Source organism: Neomonachus schauinslandi, chromosome 9 (assembly GCF_002201575.2).
Source record: "Neomonachus schauinslandi chromosome 9, ASM220157v2, whole genome shotgun sequence".
Lineage (NCBI taxonomy): Eukaryota > Metazoa > Chordata > Mammalia > Carnivora > Phocidae > Neomonachus > Neomonachus schauinslandi.
Window position 1 is genome coordinate 101431551 of NC_058411.1, and position 18646 is coordinate 101450196.

Here is an 18646-nt window from a genome sequence, read left to right on the forward strand (position 1 = left end):
TGGGCTGGTTTTGAGCTCATTTGCTACAGGGAATTGCTGGTAGGGGGTCTGCCATCGTTGCTAGATATATCTGGACCTAGAGAGAAGGTAGAGGGGGGAAGGGAATGGGAAGTTGTGGGGAAATCACCTTAAAAAGTCAATTTCACCTATCCTATGATTTCTCTTCTGTTTATAGCTGTTTGAATGTTTGAAATGGAGCATCAGATTTTTAAAATAGAGCACTCCATGTTTATAGCAAGTTCATCTTTGTGTTATAGGCCGTGGACTGGTTGAAGGAGGGGTGGGGGCCGGGCACCCTGTTTGAGGAAGGAATTGCAGTGGCAGGCCTGCAGTATTTATGGCTGGGTGATGAAGCCACAAATCCAGCCTGTCCCAAGTGGGGACCAAGCAGCAGTGGGGCAGCTGACCTTGCGGGGAAACAGCCACAGCTGGTACAGCAGGCCACAGGCAGGGAGCCCAGAACCCCCTTGCAAGCCTCTGAAGGAGTCTGTCGTGGAAGGCAGGCAACCAGCTCTGTGGAAACCCAGAGAGGAGAAGGCGCACAGCCAGTGGAGGGTTCACGCTTATTTAAGGATTGTCACATTCCCCGAGGTAGTTGTGTTGCCAGGCCAGGCCTGGAGTAATGGGACTTCTGTCCTCTCCAGAGGACAGGATACCACACACGTCATTTTCCTCGCACTCTGCAGAACCACTTTAATCACATGGAGAAAGCAGTCCACAGGCTGGGCCAGGCAGAAACAAAGGGGAGAACTCGCAGCCTGGCAGCACTTGGAAGCTGGTGGAGGAGAGCACAGACCGGTTAGCCCAGTCAGCAGTTTCTTGCCGTTTCAACAAAGAGCCTTAAGGAAGTAAAGTCTGCCTATTTGAAGACAATAATAAGATAGGTTGGAAATAAATTAAAGCCGGTGAGCAGGTGCCCCTGGGTCCTGGTGGCAGCTCACCTTAATTACCGTCATAGTTGATAGTATTTGAAATGAATAAAGCTTACATTTTTAACCGTTTGGTTTGTACAAAGCCTGTTCCAAGTGTTTGGTGCATATCACTCATCCCAGTTCACACAACCACCCTGTGTTTGTCACCCCCGTTGTGCACTCAGGACACCAGGCGCTAGCAGGTTAAGTAACTTTCCCAAGGCGACCCAGCCAGTAAGTAAGTGGCAGATGGGAGTTCAAACCCAGATCCCAGAGCCCCTGTTCTTTGCAATCCCAGTCCTACTCTCACCCCAGCATGGTGTTCAAATCCAGACTAACCTAGGAAGAAACACCTTGGTCCGTTGACACTACTTGTGTGCAGATCAGGGGAAGGAGGGCTGAAAGACAGCCGCAACGGAGGGGAGTCACGTCATTGGTGGTTGCTGTATCATTAACTGACTGCAGGTCAAACTTGGCCGTTTTCTGATCGTTGAGAAACAGACTATATTTAGATGGACCAACAGAGGAAGAAAAGGAAGGAAACTGTTCTATAGAAATTCCTGGGAACCTTTCTTTTGTGCCACCTCCTGCTCTAAGGCCTGACCTGTCTCTGTATAAAGCATCTCTGCTAAGATCTCCTCTTCTTTTCAGATGCTCCTCATGGTGTCAACCCTCTTTGCAATTCCTGGCCACAAATGAGCTCTTGTAATGGCCTGAAAGATAGGCGTGTGCAGGAACATCAGAGGAGGGGTGCAGGGTGATCAGTAGGTGGGGAAGATGAAGGCCTCGGCTCGGTGAGCTCCCTGGGAACCAGCAGCGATGCCCGAGGAACAGAAAGGAACCCATTGCCCCTCGACCGGCTGAAATGGGCTTGGTTTTTCAATTTGCACCAGGTGGCAGGGTTCGCCAGGGACAATGAGCCTTGTTTTTAGTTTACTAATAGGAAAATGGTAATGGGTCCTTCCCCTGTAGCTCACCATCCTATATACTGAATAGATTTCCTGTTTTAAGGAATGGTTAAGAATCCTGTCGTAGAGCAGAGCAAATGAATATTCAATTCCCTCAATGTTTAAGACAGCTGCCCTCGTAGCTGCAGTTTGCTCTAAGTTTTAGGCTTCTAGTGCCTTTTTTTTTTTCTTTAAATCATGAGGATGTGCCCAAGCCTCAGTCCCAGGTGCCACACCGTTATAGCCACAAAAACAGGAGGGACCCCAGCCAGAGGAACATGGGAGATCAGGGAATAGACCTTTGCAGCGGGTTATCCACACCATTAGAATGTGTGCCCCCAAGAATCTTAAACCTCTACCGATGGTGTTCTTTAAAATCCCAAAGCTTGGCTCAGCAGGAATAAATATCTGCACCCTCCTCCCTGGCAGATTGCTCTAAATACCAGCCGCATTAGAAGCACACAGACCCCTACCCATGGTTGCTGTCACCCCACACAGGGACCCTTGCTTTTCTTTCTTCGGTCAGTTCATTACCTAGTCTCGAATCACATGGGTGGAATAGAATGCTATTTCACATGTGCACTCACTCAGGTTTGGGTGCCAAATAGAAGTTGTACAACAGCTTTAATTTCTCTGAGAAGTTGAAGGATGGCCTTGCCTCTCACAGCAGAGGTAAAGCTCAGATTTGGGGATTAAGCATACCCATGTGTGAGCAAGATGTGTGTACCAAAGATACCAGATCCAGCGCTCTTTAATTAATTTTGACTTGACTATAAGTATGTCTTCTTGGTCATCCTTAGGTTTGGATTGGTAAAGGAGATTTTTTTCAGAAGAAAAAGAAAGGGGAAAACTTCTTGGGCTTCTCTTATTCCAGTTCTTACTGCCTTTGTCTAAGGTCAGGAGAGAAGGGAGCCAGGGCTCTTGGGTTGTGGTTGGAGGCGTGAGCTTGGATAGCATGCCACCTTCTAGGTGTTGGTTTTATCATCTAGAACGTTGGGGATTTAGAACTAAGGTCCCAAATCTTTAAGGTCTTAAGGTCCCTTCCAATCCCCCAAAGTCCGTGGATCTTTGATTCTGGTACCCATATAGAAATTGTTTCTCCTAGACTCCCTTGAGATTGTGCTAAGAGAACATTCAAAGGAGCTAGCCCAGGGGTCAAGAGGATCCTTGTCCTAATGGGTCCCGGGCATTTGGCTAAATGAATTTACCCCTTCATTGTTGCAGCTGCTGTACTAGATAGACATTCTGTGACATGGAATGTCTGCATGAAAACTGTCATGTCTACCTAAAATTTCACCAGTGAGCAGATTGGCATATTCAGTTTACTCGGGTGGCTTAGCCATTCCCAGAGTGGAAGCAGCATTCAGAAATGACATAATATCTGTGTAACCCATCCTTTCTGATGCTAAATGCTACCTCTAGTGGAAATAGCGGTTGCTGTAGCTTGGTGGTGTTCCATGTTATTCAGGATCCTGTCCCATGAAGAGCAGTGGGCTGCAGGATACATGATGTTAGTGCCCAGGCTCAAAAAATATGTATCCTTTCTTCATCTCTTGGCACAGTTCATGAAACTGCACAATTAGAAAACTGTTCCTTGGGATTTACCTCAGCTAATCATCTTTTCATTGTGGATAAGTTTCAAGTAAAGGTTGGTGGCTTGATCAGACGCCTGCCTCCCTAAGAGGCCAAGAAGGTTGTAGAAGGTAGAAAAAGGGGATGGGGAGATAAGAACAGGAGGAATGAGCAGCACAAAGGGGAGGCTTGTCATCTTCCATTGAGCTAGAAGCCACATCATCCCAGCTGGAGGGGGTGTGATTGGCCACTGGTGCAGCTAGGATTTGAGTTCCTTTGACACCGAAGTCCATTCCTGCCATCTGCCTGCTACACCAGTTTGCCCCGTGCTGGGGCCACTCCGGTCAGGCTCCTGCTGAGTAGCACCCGCCCTGCCTCCCCGTGGGTTCCCAGATGGCTCTGAAGCCTGGAGGGGCCTGACTTCAAGGAGTCAGTGATATTGATGGTGCAACAAGATTAGAGGAACAAGACATAGTGCAGGTCACAGGCGCTAACTCTACATGTACTGAGCACATGAGTGGCAGTTAGAATGGGGGCCGTATGTGTGAGCAAGAAATAGCACGTAGGGCTGCCATTGGGTTGAAAGAATGGGAGAATTGGTGAGGTTAGAAGAGAGGTCAGTGCCTGCAGATGAGCAGAGGCAAGCCATGTGGGGTATTAGTGAAGATGGTAAATGAGCCAGGCTCATGGGAATTCCTCCGAAAATATTAGCGTGGCGGGATGTATTATTATTGTCCCAAGCTGCCAAAGCTTGATTGGAATGTAGTTGTTATTCAGAAATAGCCTTTAAAGCATATGTGCCTGCCTACTCTTGCCTTCCTGAAAAATAGAAACGCTCTCATCTCAGATCTGGTTTGTTTCAGAATGCTGGGGCCTCTGGTTTTTGGTTCACTAATTGTTTAAATTGGCTTTTATAGATTGCTCATAACAGTTGAATTAAAAGTTTAATTGGTCATTTAACGGAGAAATTTATTATTATTCTACAAATATAACTGCCTTCTCAAATGTAGCCCTTTGCTGGGAGGAAGGGATATTGTCTCCAGGTCACAGGCTATAGGTTCTAACAGTCTTGTTCTTCAGAAGGTGGGGTCTGGGGTTGGGGAACCTCAAGTCCAAGTGTTAACCCTCTGTTAGGCAGCCTTTCATGAATCACAGGCTGTGTTCCTGGATTCTCCTCATCTAGGCCATTAATCAGCGGTGTGACTGATCACTCAGTGCCACTGTGTTACCTGCTACTATTTTTCTTAAAAAGCTATTGAAGCATAAGATGGATAGACAAAAACATACATTGTATGTATAGAGCTCAGTGAACATAAGTTGAATACACCTAGGTAACTACAACCAGATCAAGAAATGGAACATGACCAGCCCCCAGAAACCCCTTTTGGGCCCCTTAGTCTTAACCTGCTCTGAAGGGTGACCAGACTGCTAACACCTTAAATTAGTTTCACCTCTTTTTGTACTTGGTATAAATGGAATCCTATAGTAGGTACATTTTTGTGTCTGGCCTCTGTAAATACTATGTTTATGAGATTTGTCTATATTGTTGGGGGTAGTTCTAGTCCATTCCTTCCTGTTGGATTCCACTTTGTTCATTTCAAAATGGCAGACATGGAAGCCCCACCTCCGTTATTCATTCAGGGATATCCAGTAAAAGCTAGAAAAAGTTGAAAGTGCTATGCAGTGTAAAGTATTTTTATAATTTGGGAGGGAAGAGACTTAAAGTGAAAATGGAGGGGAAGAGCCCAAAGGTTATAGTGTGAAAAGTGGGGAAGAAAATGGTTCAGCTGCAAGGTCATATGCGCGGGAAGATGATGGACTTTGAGGTCAGCTGCTCTGTGAGCCACATATTAAACTTTATTTCTTAGGATTGTTAACTGAGTCGCTCTGCTAGGTAGCTTGATCTCTCTGATTTGTTTTTTTTTTTTTTTATGAATTCACCAAACATTTTCAGTATCCCATTAAACCACATTCTTCCACTAGGAGATGATTATGGTGGCCGGAAGTGGTTTGTGCATCTCAGTGGGATAATGTCTCCATGTGTTCTCCCATCAGGCCCTGGATGGGGATTTCTCCGAAGACAACCGCAATAAGTGTCGCATTGCCACCGCACCCTTGATCGAAGCTGTGGAGAACCTGACAGCGTTTGCATCCAACCCTGAGTTTGTCAGCATTCCTGCCCAGATCAGTTCCGAGGTAGGGGGTCTTTGCAGCAAAGGTAATATTGGGGTCTTTGGCTAGTCTGTGTGGCACCAAACGAGCATGAACAGTTAAGAATTCTGAAAGCTCTGTCTTGTAGGACGTTGTTGTTGTTGATGATGTTATCTCAACAGAGTTCATGAAACTCAAGGTATATGCATCTCTTAAGTGGTAATGCCTTAGCTTTATGTGTTAAGAACAAGCTCTGTGCCTGTTTGGGGCTGATTCTTTCTTGGCATGTGCCATATTCGAAAATGGTATCTAAGAGTGAACGTGGACCCAAGTGCTTGCTCTCCAGGCTCTGTGTGAATCAGCCTCCATGGTTTCCTCACCTCTGTGTCTCTTTCCGAAGAACACAGGTAGTGACTTGGTAAAGAACAGGGCCTTCCAGAGCCCCGCCTCATTCATTTAATCTGTGTACCCTGCCCTTTCCCCTTCTGCTGTCTGCTTCCAGGGCTCCCAGGCACAGGAACCGATCCTCGTCTCAGCCAAGACCATGCTGGAGAGTTCGTCATACCTCATTCGCACTGCACGCTCACTGGCCATCAACCCCAAAGACCCGCCCACCTGGTCTGTGCTAGCTGGACACTCCCACACCGTGTCTGACTCTATCAAGAGTCTCATCACATCTATCAGGTTAGTTTCTCCTCCAGAAATTGCTAGGGACCTGCGTCTGAACAGGGCAGAAGGAGGATAAGCCCAAGCCAACAGGACTTCGATCTAATAGCAATGGAGCTCATCGTTATCATCGTCTTTTTGTTTGGCTCTTTGGGACCAGTGGTAGTGCTGGGCACAACAGTAGCTAACCTAAACACTCTATGTCAGAAACTGTTCTGAACACTTTACCTGTGTTACCATATTTCTTCATCACAACAACCTTGTGAAGTAAACGCTGCCGTGGGTCACCATTTTTTACTGATGAGAGAATTCAGGCAGAAAGGACTTAGGGATTATTCTCATGGTCATCCCCAGACCTGATGGCCCTAGTCCCAGTCCTAACCATTGTGCTACATTGTCTATATCTAGGAGCTTAGGCAGAGAACACCACTGTATATTGAGCAGGGTTTGAGGTTACTTTATTTTGCTAATAAGGCAAGAATAATATTCTAGATCCCACAGTGACTCCGGACATCTCTGAACTCCTTGGTGATAGTATGAACCTGAAAAATCCTCAGAATTGGTATAACATCTCTGAAGTTGACCAAAGTTTATACCCCACAACATGGAACACATCCTTTTCCTTAGCTGTACTCTGCCTTTTGATCGCTTTTGAGACTCAACACCACTGTTCTCTTACCCAGTGCCTTACAAAGAAAAATCCACTAAATATTTTAACTCCTACCATAGGATTTTGTGAATTGTATGCAATGCAGAGAGGACAGTATATTTGCACTGGAAATAGCGCTGGTCTTTAAAAAAAATAATAATAAGGGTCGTATGCTTAAGCCAGTGCCGTCTAAATAGTTTGATTAGCAGGTGCCTATCATCAGCCTGAAATGAGGAACAGCATCATATCCTTCCCACTAGAAATAAATAAATACAAGTGTTATATGAAGAAATGCATGGGCTCTGCAGAGAGGCATTCCCAAGCAAGGGTCAGAGAGTCCCTCCTTCAATGCAGCAATCAAACCCAGTAGAAAGTAGATAGGGGCTCCCAGCCCACCAGTGCTGCAACAAGTTGTGGGACTTGAACCCTGAGGAATCTATTTGACCTGCCCTGTTCCTTCCAGGGACAAGGCACCTGGACAGAGAGAGTGTGACTACTCCATCGATGGTATCAACCGATGCATCCGGGACATTGAGCAGGCCTCACTGGCGGCTGTCAGCCAGAGCCTGGCCACAAGGGATGACATCTCTGTGGAGGTAGGCCGGGGCTCTGTGGCCAGATCAGAGGTCTCTGGAAGAGCCAAACAATCTCAGCATCAGGCTTCAGGGGGTGGGGAATGGGACCAAATACTTCTTTGATGCTAGCATGTTGTCAGTGAAGCACCTTCTCCTGGAACCCACCTGGGAAATTTTTCGAGGGACTAAGGCAAATGCTGAGTAGAGAATGAGGGTTTGGTGAAGGAACACGTGTGCTGCTGGAGTGGAAATGACAGTTGGGGGAAAATAGAAATAAAAATGTCAGATGAGAGTGCGTCAGTAAGGTGGGGTTACCATATTCAGTTTCACACATCAGTAGAGCAGGCCAAGGCATGGAAATGTTGAATGTTTCCTTGTCACGTTTTATCAATGCATTTTTTGACCAATGGGCATATTTAGCATTAAACTCTACACATTTGGTCCATTCAGAGATAAAGGATTCTGTCCTAAGTTACCCAATATCCAGTGTTGGGAACTGTTTGCGTTATATTTTTAATTCAGAGCCACGGCCTTTTTTTGCCAATTTTTTCTATTAACCTGTCCAAAGGCCTTTGATATATACTTCCTTCTCTCTGTCAAAAGTGCCTGACACTCAGGAGCTGCTTAATAAATATGGATGGTGTGTTTACTGACATGTTCCTTACGGCCCCTGAATTCATCAACAGTGAACTTAGGCCCGCTGTCTCTAAGCAGTGGGCCCAGAGTTGGTCTTGCTCATTTTTATTAATAGAGCTGTCGATTTTACTCCAGCTCTGCCCTCCTCCCCCACTGTCAAGAAAAGAAAGAAGAAATAGTCTCATCCTATGCAGAATGTTACAATTATTGTCAACCTTTTACTAAAGGAGGGACCTGCATACAGAACAGTGTGCATGTCATAAGTACACAGCTTGATGAATTATCACCAACTGAGCACAGCCTTTAGTTAGCACCCAGGTCAAGAAACAAAGATGACCAGCACCCCGGAACCTCCCTCTCAGGCCCCCATCCTTTCACCACCCCTCCCAAAGCATATCCTCTCTCTTCCCTTCCTCCCTAGGAAGAAAATCCCTCCCTTTGAACTATATGGACTCCCTGCTTACACCACATTTATTTTAATAAGCCATCTGTAATAAGATAACATTGCTGAAATATTCTTGCATTTTTAGGTGTTTTTTTGTTTTGTTTTGTTTGAGAGAGAGAGCATGAGCGGGAGGAGGAGCAGAGGGAGAGGGAGAAGCAGACTAACCACTGAGCAGGGAGTCCAATGTGGGACTGGATCCCAGGACTCCAGGATCATGACCTGAGCCAAAGGCAGACACTTAACTGACCAAGCCACCCAGGCACCCCTATTCTTACATTCTTGACTATAATCACATGAGCAGAAAGATGATAGTGAACTAAATAAGATCCTTGGAAGTTTAGATGTTTCTCTCCACCTTCATCCAACTTTCTATCTCTGTCTTTCTTTTTCCTTTGTATCCCCAGGACTTTGTTTTCCATTTGGCGTGTTAGATTGCTCTTTTCAATAACTAACCTCTGCCCAGAGCCCCCAGCCTGTATGCAGTATTATTCAAAGGGAAAGCAGCACGGGCCAGAGTCTCATTTCTGACAAGCAGAGCATTGTCACCTTGTCAGAAATTACCCCGTTCCATGCTGGCATGTGAGGACCTAAAATGTCCAATGCTGTGATCTATTAATCCTGAATCCATCAAGCAAATTTCCTAGGAAGAGTCCGACAAAGGATCTGATCTGTCCTGCTACCAGCTACTAATGTCCACTTGAAATTCCCCATCTCCCTCATACTCCAGCATCATCCAGATACTTGGCCTCATCTCTTCATGGCACCAGTTCAGTTCTTCTTTCAAACCTGACAAGAAATACCTTGGGGGTGCAATTTTTAATATTTGCATTCACATCACCAAATACAATGTACTTAGAGCCTGAGCTGAGCCCAGCGGGTAACTCACCTGCCATTTTCACAGTGTGCTGTCTGGGAAATGGTCCTGCTTTCGGAGAGCTGATCTCATTTTCCTATCACCCTTTCCTCCCCTCCTCTCCTCCCTAAAGGGGTTCTTAGTTCTGAGGACACCGCCACCTGCACATTCCCCCAGACCTCACATTAGCTCTCCCCATTCAAACAAAGTTGTCTTCTCTTCTTGGAAGGGCAACGTTCCTTATTTCCAGTAGTTATGCTGCATAACTCAAAGTAAGGATACCAGCAGCATCACTTAACACTGTGGTTGGTGTGAGTGAGGAGCCAGTAAGAAAAGTATTCTTTGGACTTGCCTTGTGTCACTCGCTGGAAGTGTGGGGGCTCTAGCCCAGGGGAGCTGAGGATCCCTGGGAAGGGCGGGGTGGAGTGGTAGCAGCATGGCTCACCCCAGAGAGGTATTATCCGTTACAGGTACAGTGGATATTTTGATACCCATTTCTCATCGCCCCCCTTGTCTTTCGTATGGGCCTTTTTATTTTTAAATCAGCGTGGCTACGTGGTGAGTTGCCGTAGGGTGAATTTGACAGCTCTCTGTCCTTATCAGGCCCTGCAGGAGCAGCTCACTTCAGTGGTCCAGGAAATCGGGCACCTTATCGATCCCATTGCCACAGCGGCGCGGGGAGAAGCAGCTCAGCTGGGACATAAGGTAAGGTGCCCCAAGAGGCTCCTGCTGAGGGTGTGCGGGAGTGATGGGGGGGTGCACACAAGACTGATCACCGAGCACTTCAGGATCTGTTTTCACCTAGAGTTCAAACAGAAACTGGAGTGACACCTTTCTGGCTATTGCCCGACTTCCCAGCCAACAAGACATTTACAGTCATCTGTTGCTCTTGACCTTCGCTGGATGAGCCAGAGCAGAACGTTGACACTGCTAGTCTGCTGTCTGCCATCTTTTGTCCCTGGCTGACTGGCCTCATTCTCGCATCTTTAGGGATACATTGTTCTTCCATGGCTTCCAATAGTGCCTGTTCTCACACATGAAGGAGCAGAGCCAGCTTGCACACTTCACCCTGGACAACCAGGCCTCCCTAGCCCACTCCAGAGGAGCCCTTCAACTGAGAGCTCATACCCGCACTGTAAAAGTACTGACTAATGTTTTGCCTGTTTGGGGTTCATTTTGCAAATCTTTCAAGGGTAGTTGCCTTGTCCGGCGGCCTGTGCCTCAGCATAGAGAGGGCAAAAATCGGGTTTTTAACAGCCTCCAGGGTTTCCTAACATTTATCAGTGCAGACGTCAGTATTGATGTGAGTATCCAGGAAGTCCAGTAGCCAGAATCTTTCCAGCAGGTATCAATTTTAGAAAATCAGTGTTCTTGCTTTTTCACATTGTGGAACAGCTGAAGGGCCTACTAAGCTTCCTGCTGGTTCTAAGGAGAGGCTTTTGAGATTTAAAATGACCAGTGTCTCTATATGCTTCCAAGTGGGGCAAATTTCATTTCTCAGCTGAGTTCCTTTATGGTGAGAAGAGGGCTTCTCCACCTGTGTGAGGAGGTTTGGGGGTGGGGGCGGGCTGGGGCCAGAGCGCTGCCCACATGCCTGCCGCAGGGAACTGAGTCTAGCAGAGTAGCCAGACTTCATTTCAGCAGTTACTTTTCATTCCAGTAAGAATTCTGTAAGAAAATATATCTAGATTTCTTGGGCAACAGTCCTTGTCCCTGCCCATATGGTATTAGTATGGAAGATTAATTCCTATGTCAATGGGTGGCATCAAAAGAAAAATAATATATTGGTGTTGTTTGAGTGACAAATTTACTCTTGGCCCTTTGGCTAAACCCGTCTCACTTTCTAAAGGAGAGTTCTGGACGAAGGAGGCCTCTGGCCCTCTATCCAGGAGAGTCCCGGGCTGAGAGTTGATCCCTACCTGGTTCCCATTCTTCATTACGACACTCAGGTGGGGTCCCAGATCAGCTTCAGATCACTTGGGAGTGATACATGCAAATTCTCAGACCACATATATTAGTTTCCTAGAGCTGCTATAACAAATTACTACAAACTGGGTGGCTTAAACCAACAGAAACTTAATCTCTCACAGAAGTCTAAAATCAAGGTGTCGGCAGGGCCAGACTCTTTCTGGAGGCTCTATGGGAGAATCCATTCTTTGCTTTTCTAGCTTCTGGTGGCCCTGAGTGTTCTTTCACTATTATATCATGCCAATCTCTGCCTCTGTGGTCACGTTGTCTCCTCCTCTTCTGTTTGTCTTCGCCTCCTCTGTCTCTCACTAGAATACTTCTTAACAGATTTAGGACGCACCCAAGTAATCCAAGGTGATCATTTGGAGAACTTAAATACATCTGCAAAGACCTTTCTTTCCCAGTAAGATCATATTCACAGGTTCCAGGGATTTGGGCACAGACATACCTTTTTGGGGGCCACTACTCAACCCTTTCTGCCACCTTAGGCCTAGTACATGTACCAAGTACTCAAAATTCTGTCTTATTTTAACTTCTGTGCTAACCCATGTAAGGATATTTCCTATTCTGTCATGTCTCAAAAACAGAAGTTGTTATAGTCTTCGCTAAGCTCCCTAAGTACAGGAAAAAGCACATCCTTTCAAAAACTTTTGCCCACAATCCATGAAGAAGAATGACACCTAGCATTTACTGAGTGCCTACTACATGGCAGGCATTGTGCTAAGTACTTGTATATATGCTCATTTAATCCTTCTAACAATCTGAAGGAGCTTAGTGCTATTATTTCTCCCCATTTTATGGAGAAGGAAACTGAAGTTTGGTAATAGGAAGCCAATTGCCTAAGAGTTCTAATTAAGGAAATGACACACAGGATCAAACCCAGTGGCTCTGACGCTGGAGCTTTCTCTCTCCATCACCAACCGTAATGCCTCCATGAGGGCACCAGCTTAGTTGTGTTTAATTATTCTCAGCACACAGCAGCCCTTGACATTTTACAGTTGCATTGGTGAAATGTACTTTTAAAATTAAAAAGAAATTAATCTAGAAGAGCACCTAGGTGGCTCAGTCGGTTAAGCATCTGACTCTTGATTTCGGCTCAGTTCATGATCTCAGGATCGTGAGATCGAGCCCCACCTCGGGCACCATGCTCAGTGCAGAGTCTGCTTGAGCTTCTCTCTCTCCCCCTTCCCCTCCACTTGTGTGCACTCTCTCTAAATAGTTAATTAATTAAATCTTTGGGGGGAAAAAATGAATCTAGAAAACATGTAAGATTCTAATGCATTAAACGTCCTAACTCCTTTAAAACATACAGGACCCATCATGAGCCCTGACCCCTGATGACCCATCACTGCACTGTGGTTCCCTTTGGTGGAGACACGAGTGCCCTTCCAGGGGAAGAGGATGAAATCCAAGGGAGATGTGTAGGGCTGATACCTGGAGTTGTGCAGGCTGGGTCTTACACGAACGTGTTTGGCCAAAGCGGAGACTGGGGCCAAAATCCAGCCAAGTCATGTGCTTTGGCATCAGTCGCGTCTGCCCCAAGGATAGGGAGCCCCTTTAAAATTCATCCAAAACACCATAAAGGCCAGCAATAGCCCTGTTCAAGTGCTTTGAAACCATCTGTAAGAGAACTATAATCAAGGATAAGAGTAAATGTACGTTGATTGCTGGCTCATGGTCTGTCTCATTGTTAGCTCTAATGAACTTTCATATTTTGGACTCCCACCTTGTCCCAACCACCACCAGCCCCACAAACCCCTGCCCCCTGCTTCGTTTCTGATCCAGTGACCGCACCACTCATGCCAAGTAGCCTTCCTGCCCACGGCCCCATCACATTCATTCTTCATCCACATCATGGGAAGAAGCATTAAGGGAAATTGCTGCCTAAAGGCTTGAACTTAAATACACTTGATGGAAATAATTTAGCAAGTAGTAATTGGCACACACAATGAGGAGCAGAACGGAAAGGCGTGATCAGGGTCATTGTGTTTTATCTGAGTGGGAATGGATGGTGGTGTCTGAAGCAAGTACAGTGAATGTTAAAAGCTGACATTCTGGATGCTGAGTAGATGCGCATTACTGTATTAACGCTCGGACTCTAAATACTTCAGAGAGCTGCAAACAAATACCAAACAATAAACTTCTAAAATCCAATACTACAGCCGTGGCAGAGCTGGACTGAAAATGAGAAGTAGCAGGCAGTGGAGTGGAAGGTGGGAGACTGGGCTGTGGACGAGGACACCTGCTTCCTGTCACAGCTCCACATCGTGGCTGCTTGGGGTTGAAAGAGTTACTTCACCCACCTAAGCCTCGGTTTCTTCATTTGTGTGTACCTCGTAGAAATGCTGTGGGGATTAGATGAAGCATGGTCAGCCTGTAGCAGAAAGCCTGGCATGTGGGATGTGCCCAAGAAATGTCTGTGACACGTGACCCTGCCCAGCTGGTGGGTGCCCCGATCACGGAGGCCTCAGCGAGAACCGTGCTTCGCCACCTGGCTTTTCTCTTCTCCCGGTCTGGACTAATCAGGGACAGAACATTGGGACCAATGTGAAATCATGTTCAATTTTAATGCAAATCCACATTAGGTCGACATGCTCAGGGCAGAGGGCAGTTGGGTTGGCTTCTTGAAAGCCTTTGCTGTCAGGCTGCTTCTCTCAACGGCCCTGCTCCCCTGCCCCTCCCCATCCCCCTTCCTATGCGTTAAGATGCTCAGCTCTGGTTCTTTCGAAAGCTTTGCTGTTGACAAAGTTAAAATTTGTAAAATTCTCACACCCAACTCCAGATCACAGAACATATTTCTTAACACTTCTGCCATGATGAGAGACAGGACAGAGAGCTTGCCAGAGGAGGTAAAATCCAAGCGAGAGTTCGTTAACGAGCAAGTACTTTTAAAAGTAAAATTGAGTGATGTGAGTTCTCAGGGTGTCATGTATAATATGATGGCTCTAACTCGTGATAGTGGATTTAATAATAGGAAGGAACAAAAGTAGATTTCAGCAGGTCTGCCTCTCGCTGTGCATCATCCCATCCCTGTCCCATCCCCATCCCCACTAGTGGGGCCCCTAAAGGAGATACGTGGATTTACATGATGCATCTGTGGCTTTTTTTCTTGAAAGGTGACACAGCTGGCAAGCTACTTTGAGCCCCTGATCTTAGCTGCAGTCGGTGTCGCCTCCAAGATTCTGGACCATCAGCAGCAGATGACAGTGCTGGACCAGACCAAGACGCTCGCAGAATCTGCCCTGCAGATGTTGTACGCAGCCAAAGAAGGTGGAGGAAACCCCAAGGTACAGTTTGGGATCCCGGGGACTCACCTAGGGCAGCTGAGAAGCCATCAAGTATTCTTCCATATTGAGTCCCTCCAAGGAAAATTTCTCCAGTTCTTGGTCGATAGGATGTGCCTTCCCACTCAGAGGTGGGCAAGAATCTTCGATTGGCCTTCACGGGGACCTTTAAGGGGAACATCAAGAAATATACATAATTAAGCCTTTTGTTAGGTTATGTTTTCCGTGTCAGAATATGTAGGCGAGCATCCTTGGGAAAGGAAAACATTGTGTGGTTATTGCAGGAATAAAAATTAATACCTGCCAGGCACCTGCTCAGTGTTGACACCCAGCTGTGCAAAGCAAAGCTCAGTTGTTTTCAATGAATATCATTTCCATTCCTGACACTCAAGTTCAGATCAGAACGTGGGGCAAGGTCACCCATGGCATGTGTTTCTATTGTCTTGGATCAGCAGTTGCATATGAAAATCTCCCTTACTGGTTTGCAGGGGGAACATTTCCTCAGCCCGATGTGTCTGTCACCCAGCTCCTTGAAGTGGCCAAAAATGGTGACGGCAGGCCATCTTCTCTCAGGGGTGATATTGTGTCCGAGTGATTGTTTTACTTGTGAAACCATCTTATAAGTTCCCCCGGGGTTCTGGTACCTTGAGAGGAGGTCAGAGGCTCCTCCTGCTATTTGTACCTTCTGGCAGGTGCCTCCACATAGTCTGAATTTCCTGGGTCCTCACTTAAGCAGACTACACTGTGGGAACACAGGCTGGAACAATTTGTGTGGGATACTTGCCTACAAGCTATAGGAATCCCCATTATGTACGTATTCTTCTTAGTGTGTTTTGTCGCAGCTCTGAGGTCTTCACATCGATAACTTGGTATAGCAGGGAAGACTCTAGAGTAAGAGTAAGAATCACAAAATAGTAATCTTAGGGCTCACAGTTGTTGAGTGCTGGTTCTATGTCACCTCTTATACCTTATATCCTCTTAATATTTAATCTCCATAAAAAATCCCATGGTGTAAGAAGGTTCCCATTGTGCAGATGTGGGAACTGAGACTGCTTAGGTAAGTCATCCCACATCACAGGAGAGGTGGATGTCGAGTCAGGACTGAGCCTACCCCCTCTGGAAAGACAGGCCGACTGCCCAAAGCAAGGGCCGGAGAGAGGTTGAGCAAAGTTGCAAGCAAGAGCCACATGTGGCTAGTCGGTCTCAGAAAAAGAAATTATTTGGCACATAAGGGTGGCTCGAGGCATGCTGGCAAGGAGGAACAGCATATGCAAAGGTGTGCGTAGGGTTATAAAAGGATTGAGGTATCTTTGGAGAATAGCGTGCAGTCTGATGTCCATGGAACGTACAGAGAGTGGGGACGACCAGTGGGGAGGATAGACTGGGCTGTGTTATGACAGCCCTCCTCTCCCACACTCTAAGGCGTTTGGGCTTTTTTGTAAGCAGTGGGGACTTACAACCCATCCAGAGTTGAGAAACACCGCTCTGGTAGCAGCGTGGATAATGTCTTAGACTTGCGTTTTCTGAGTTCAGTTTTTCCAGTCATGTATCTGGCAACTATTAAGAGCCTAATTCTTGGGCTGCTAAAAATAATGAGAGCCAGCCAGCGCCCTCAAGTTGTTCTCAGTCTTCTGGAAAGAAAAAAGGCTTGTTGCTGAAATGGTGAGGTTGAGCAAGAAGAACAAGAATGCTCTTCTGACTAATCACTGAGTGATAGGTGCCCCAAGGTGGCTCAGCCCCCTTTGCACCTGCCACAGTGGCGAGGTGGGGGAGCAGAGTGGGACTCGCTTCCAGACCCAGCTCTGGGTTGTCTTTTCTCCACGGCTGAGTGGCACCTTGCTCCACCCCGACCCGAGAGGATTCATTCCCGGCAGAATAATTCCAGTTAGGCGTTTTCTGGGTTTTTAAGGTATTAGCGCGTCTGCTTCGGCTGCAAATTCAGAGCTCCTGGCAGAATTCTGTTTTATACCAAGAAACTCAGGGTCAGGAGCATCTGTAGTCAGCACTGTAAGCTTTACAAGACATCCTGTGCTTGGGAATGGTGGCTGGACACGAGAGTGGGACAGTTTTCAGTGACTGAGCTGAAGCATTGGTGACAGGCTGAGACATGATGAGTGAAGGCAGGACGGGTACATGTGTCTCTCCCCTCCCTGGCATCCTGCATTCAGCCTATGCATCGTCTGCAGACCCTGACAGGCTCATCACAAAGGATGCCTAGGACACTATAAGCTGGGTTTTAGGTCCTTTCTTAAGAGGCTTAGTGTACAGATTTAATCACCTTGGGTGCTATTCTTTGGGCAAATATTTCCTAGGTGTTACTTGCTAGGTCTTAGGTGATGTGTGTATGTATGTGTTAGATGTTGTGTGTCACTGTTTGCCGAGGAAATGCAGTTAAATGATCATCAGTGTTTCTGATGGAAAAGAGGATAAGCTTTGGAGTCCAATATAATTGGATTCAAATCCCAGTTCTGCCTCTTGCTAGCAAATTACTTCATTTCTTTGCTTCCTCATCTAAACAGTGGGGTTAATAATGAATACCTCTCAGGGGTCATTATAGAGATGGACTGAGATAATGTGCCTAACACAGTAGGTATTAAAAAAAAAAGAAAAGAAAAGAAAGTGACAGCCCCAGAGCCTGGTGTTAATGAGTCCTACGATCACGAGGCATTTGCTGCATAGCCTCACCCTCGCCCCACTGAGCCCCCTTCCACACTCATCTCTATCCCACCCAGCTCCCTCCTACATCCTCCTTGAAGGGCCCCTCCTGCTTCTCCGGCAGGAGATACCCAGCCCTGTGCACTGCTGGGCAGTTCTAATTATTAGTTGGTTTTTACCCTTCTGCTGACATTGACTTGTGTCCCCCAACCCCCTGTGGCCTTCTCCCATTTTCCAGATTCCTGTGATGTCTATGCTGGGCTTTGTAGCTGAAGCACTATAATACAGAAATAAGGCTCCCTTGGAAGTAGACTTCAGACATGTTTCCAAAAAAGAACCGAGTCTGATTTTTCTCCCGTGTTGTGCTGTGAGGAGCAGTAACAAGGAGCCCCTCCAGAATCTAAAATAATGACCTCATTGTTGAGCCTCTGAGTCCACTTCCCAGATTGCTGGTGGGCTTTTAAGCATGCCTTAATTGAGCGCCTACTGTGTCTTTGGGTGTCTGAAACTTGTGTGCCCAGGTGGCCGGCGTGTGTCATTTGGATGTGTCTGTGTGGTAGGGATGAGGCTTGCCATTGGAGTTGGAGGAAGCGGCCCTGGGAGAGGCTCGGCGTAATTGGAGGAGGCTTCACAGACTCTCAGCTGACCCGTTAAGGGTCTGTGGCTTAAATATGTGGAACGAAGGGGAGCAGGCCTAGAGAACTCCTCGCGAGAGCGGATGGGAAGGTAATTGTTTCTGGGACAGCCAAGAGCGAGGATGTGTTTTTGTAGGTTTGGATGCCCCGGTGTGGAGAAAGTGTCCTTTACATTTTCCAGGGAGTTCAGAGAGCAGTCTTGTGATTTACTGCTGCTGCCCCCACAACCTGCCTCTTGGACCTTCCTCAGCCCATATGGGATAGCAGCGCTCACTTCTGCCCACAAACGTGCACTCGGCTTGAATATGAGCGTAAGACAGAATTGTTGACGTTTTGAGCTACCGGTGATCATCTTATTTGAAGTGAGATTTAGAGAAACACACACCTTCCAATTTTACCATTTTCATAAATACTTGTATGAGATGCTCTCTCAAGAGGGTAATGTGCAGGAAATATCACTTTTCAGACTTCCATCATCAAAAGCAAGCAATCTGCACATTTTGTGTTTTACCTTCTCTGTACCATGCAATCAGCCATCAACCGAAATTACCAGTTTCCTCCATCACATCCCTAAGAGAGAATGCTGTGTGTCCTGACACACTCAAGACAACCATCCGTGATCGGACCGATGCACAGCTTGTCAGAGGTCGTATGGAAGACCTCTTCTGGATTCCCGTGGCTTTTCCATTCCACAGGCTG

At 46.7% G+C, this 18646-nt stretch overlaps 1 protein-coding gene across 2 annotated transcripts in view; it reads left to right on the forward strand.

Moving 5' to 3' along the window:
• Positions 1-18646, forward strand: part of TLN2 (talin 2) — a 191678-nt gene that overhangs the window by 104092 nt on the left and 68940 nt on the right. For both annotated transcript variants that reach the window (XM_044917829.1, XM_021693794.1), the window contains exons 35-39: positions 5486-5626; positions 6084-6265; positions 7360-7492; positions 10009-10110; positions 14490-14660. In XM_044917829.1, coding sequence (XP_044773764.1) covers positions 5486-5626; positions 6084-6265; positions 7360-7492; positions 10009-10110; positions 14490-14660 — 729 coding nt within the window. The remainder of the gene's footprint in view (positions 1-5485; positions 5627-6083; positions 6266-7359; positions 7493-10008; positions 10111-14489; positions 14661-18646) is intronic.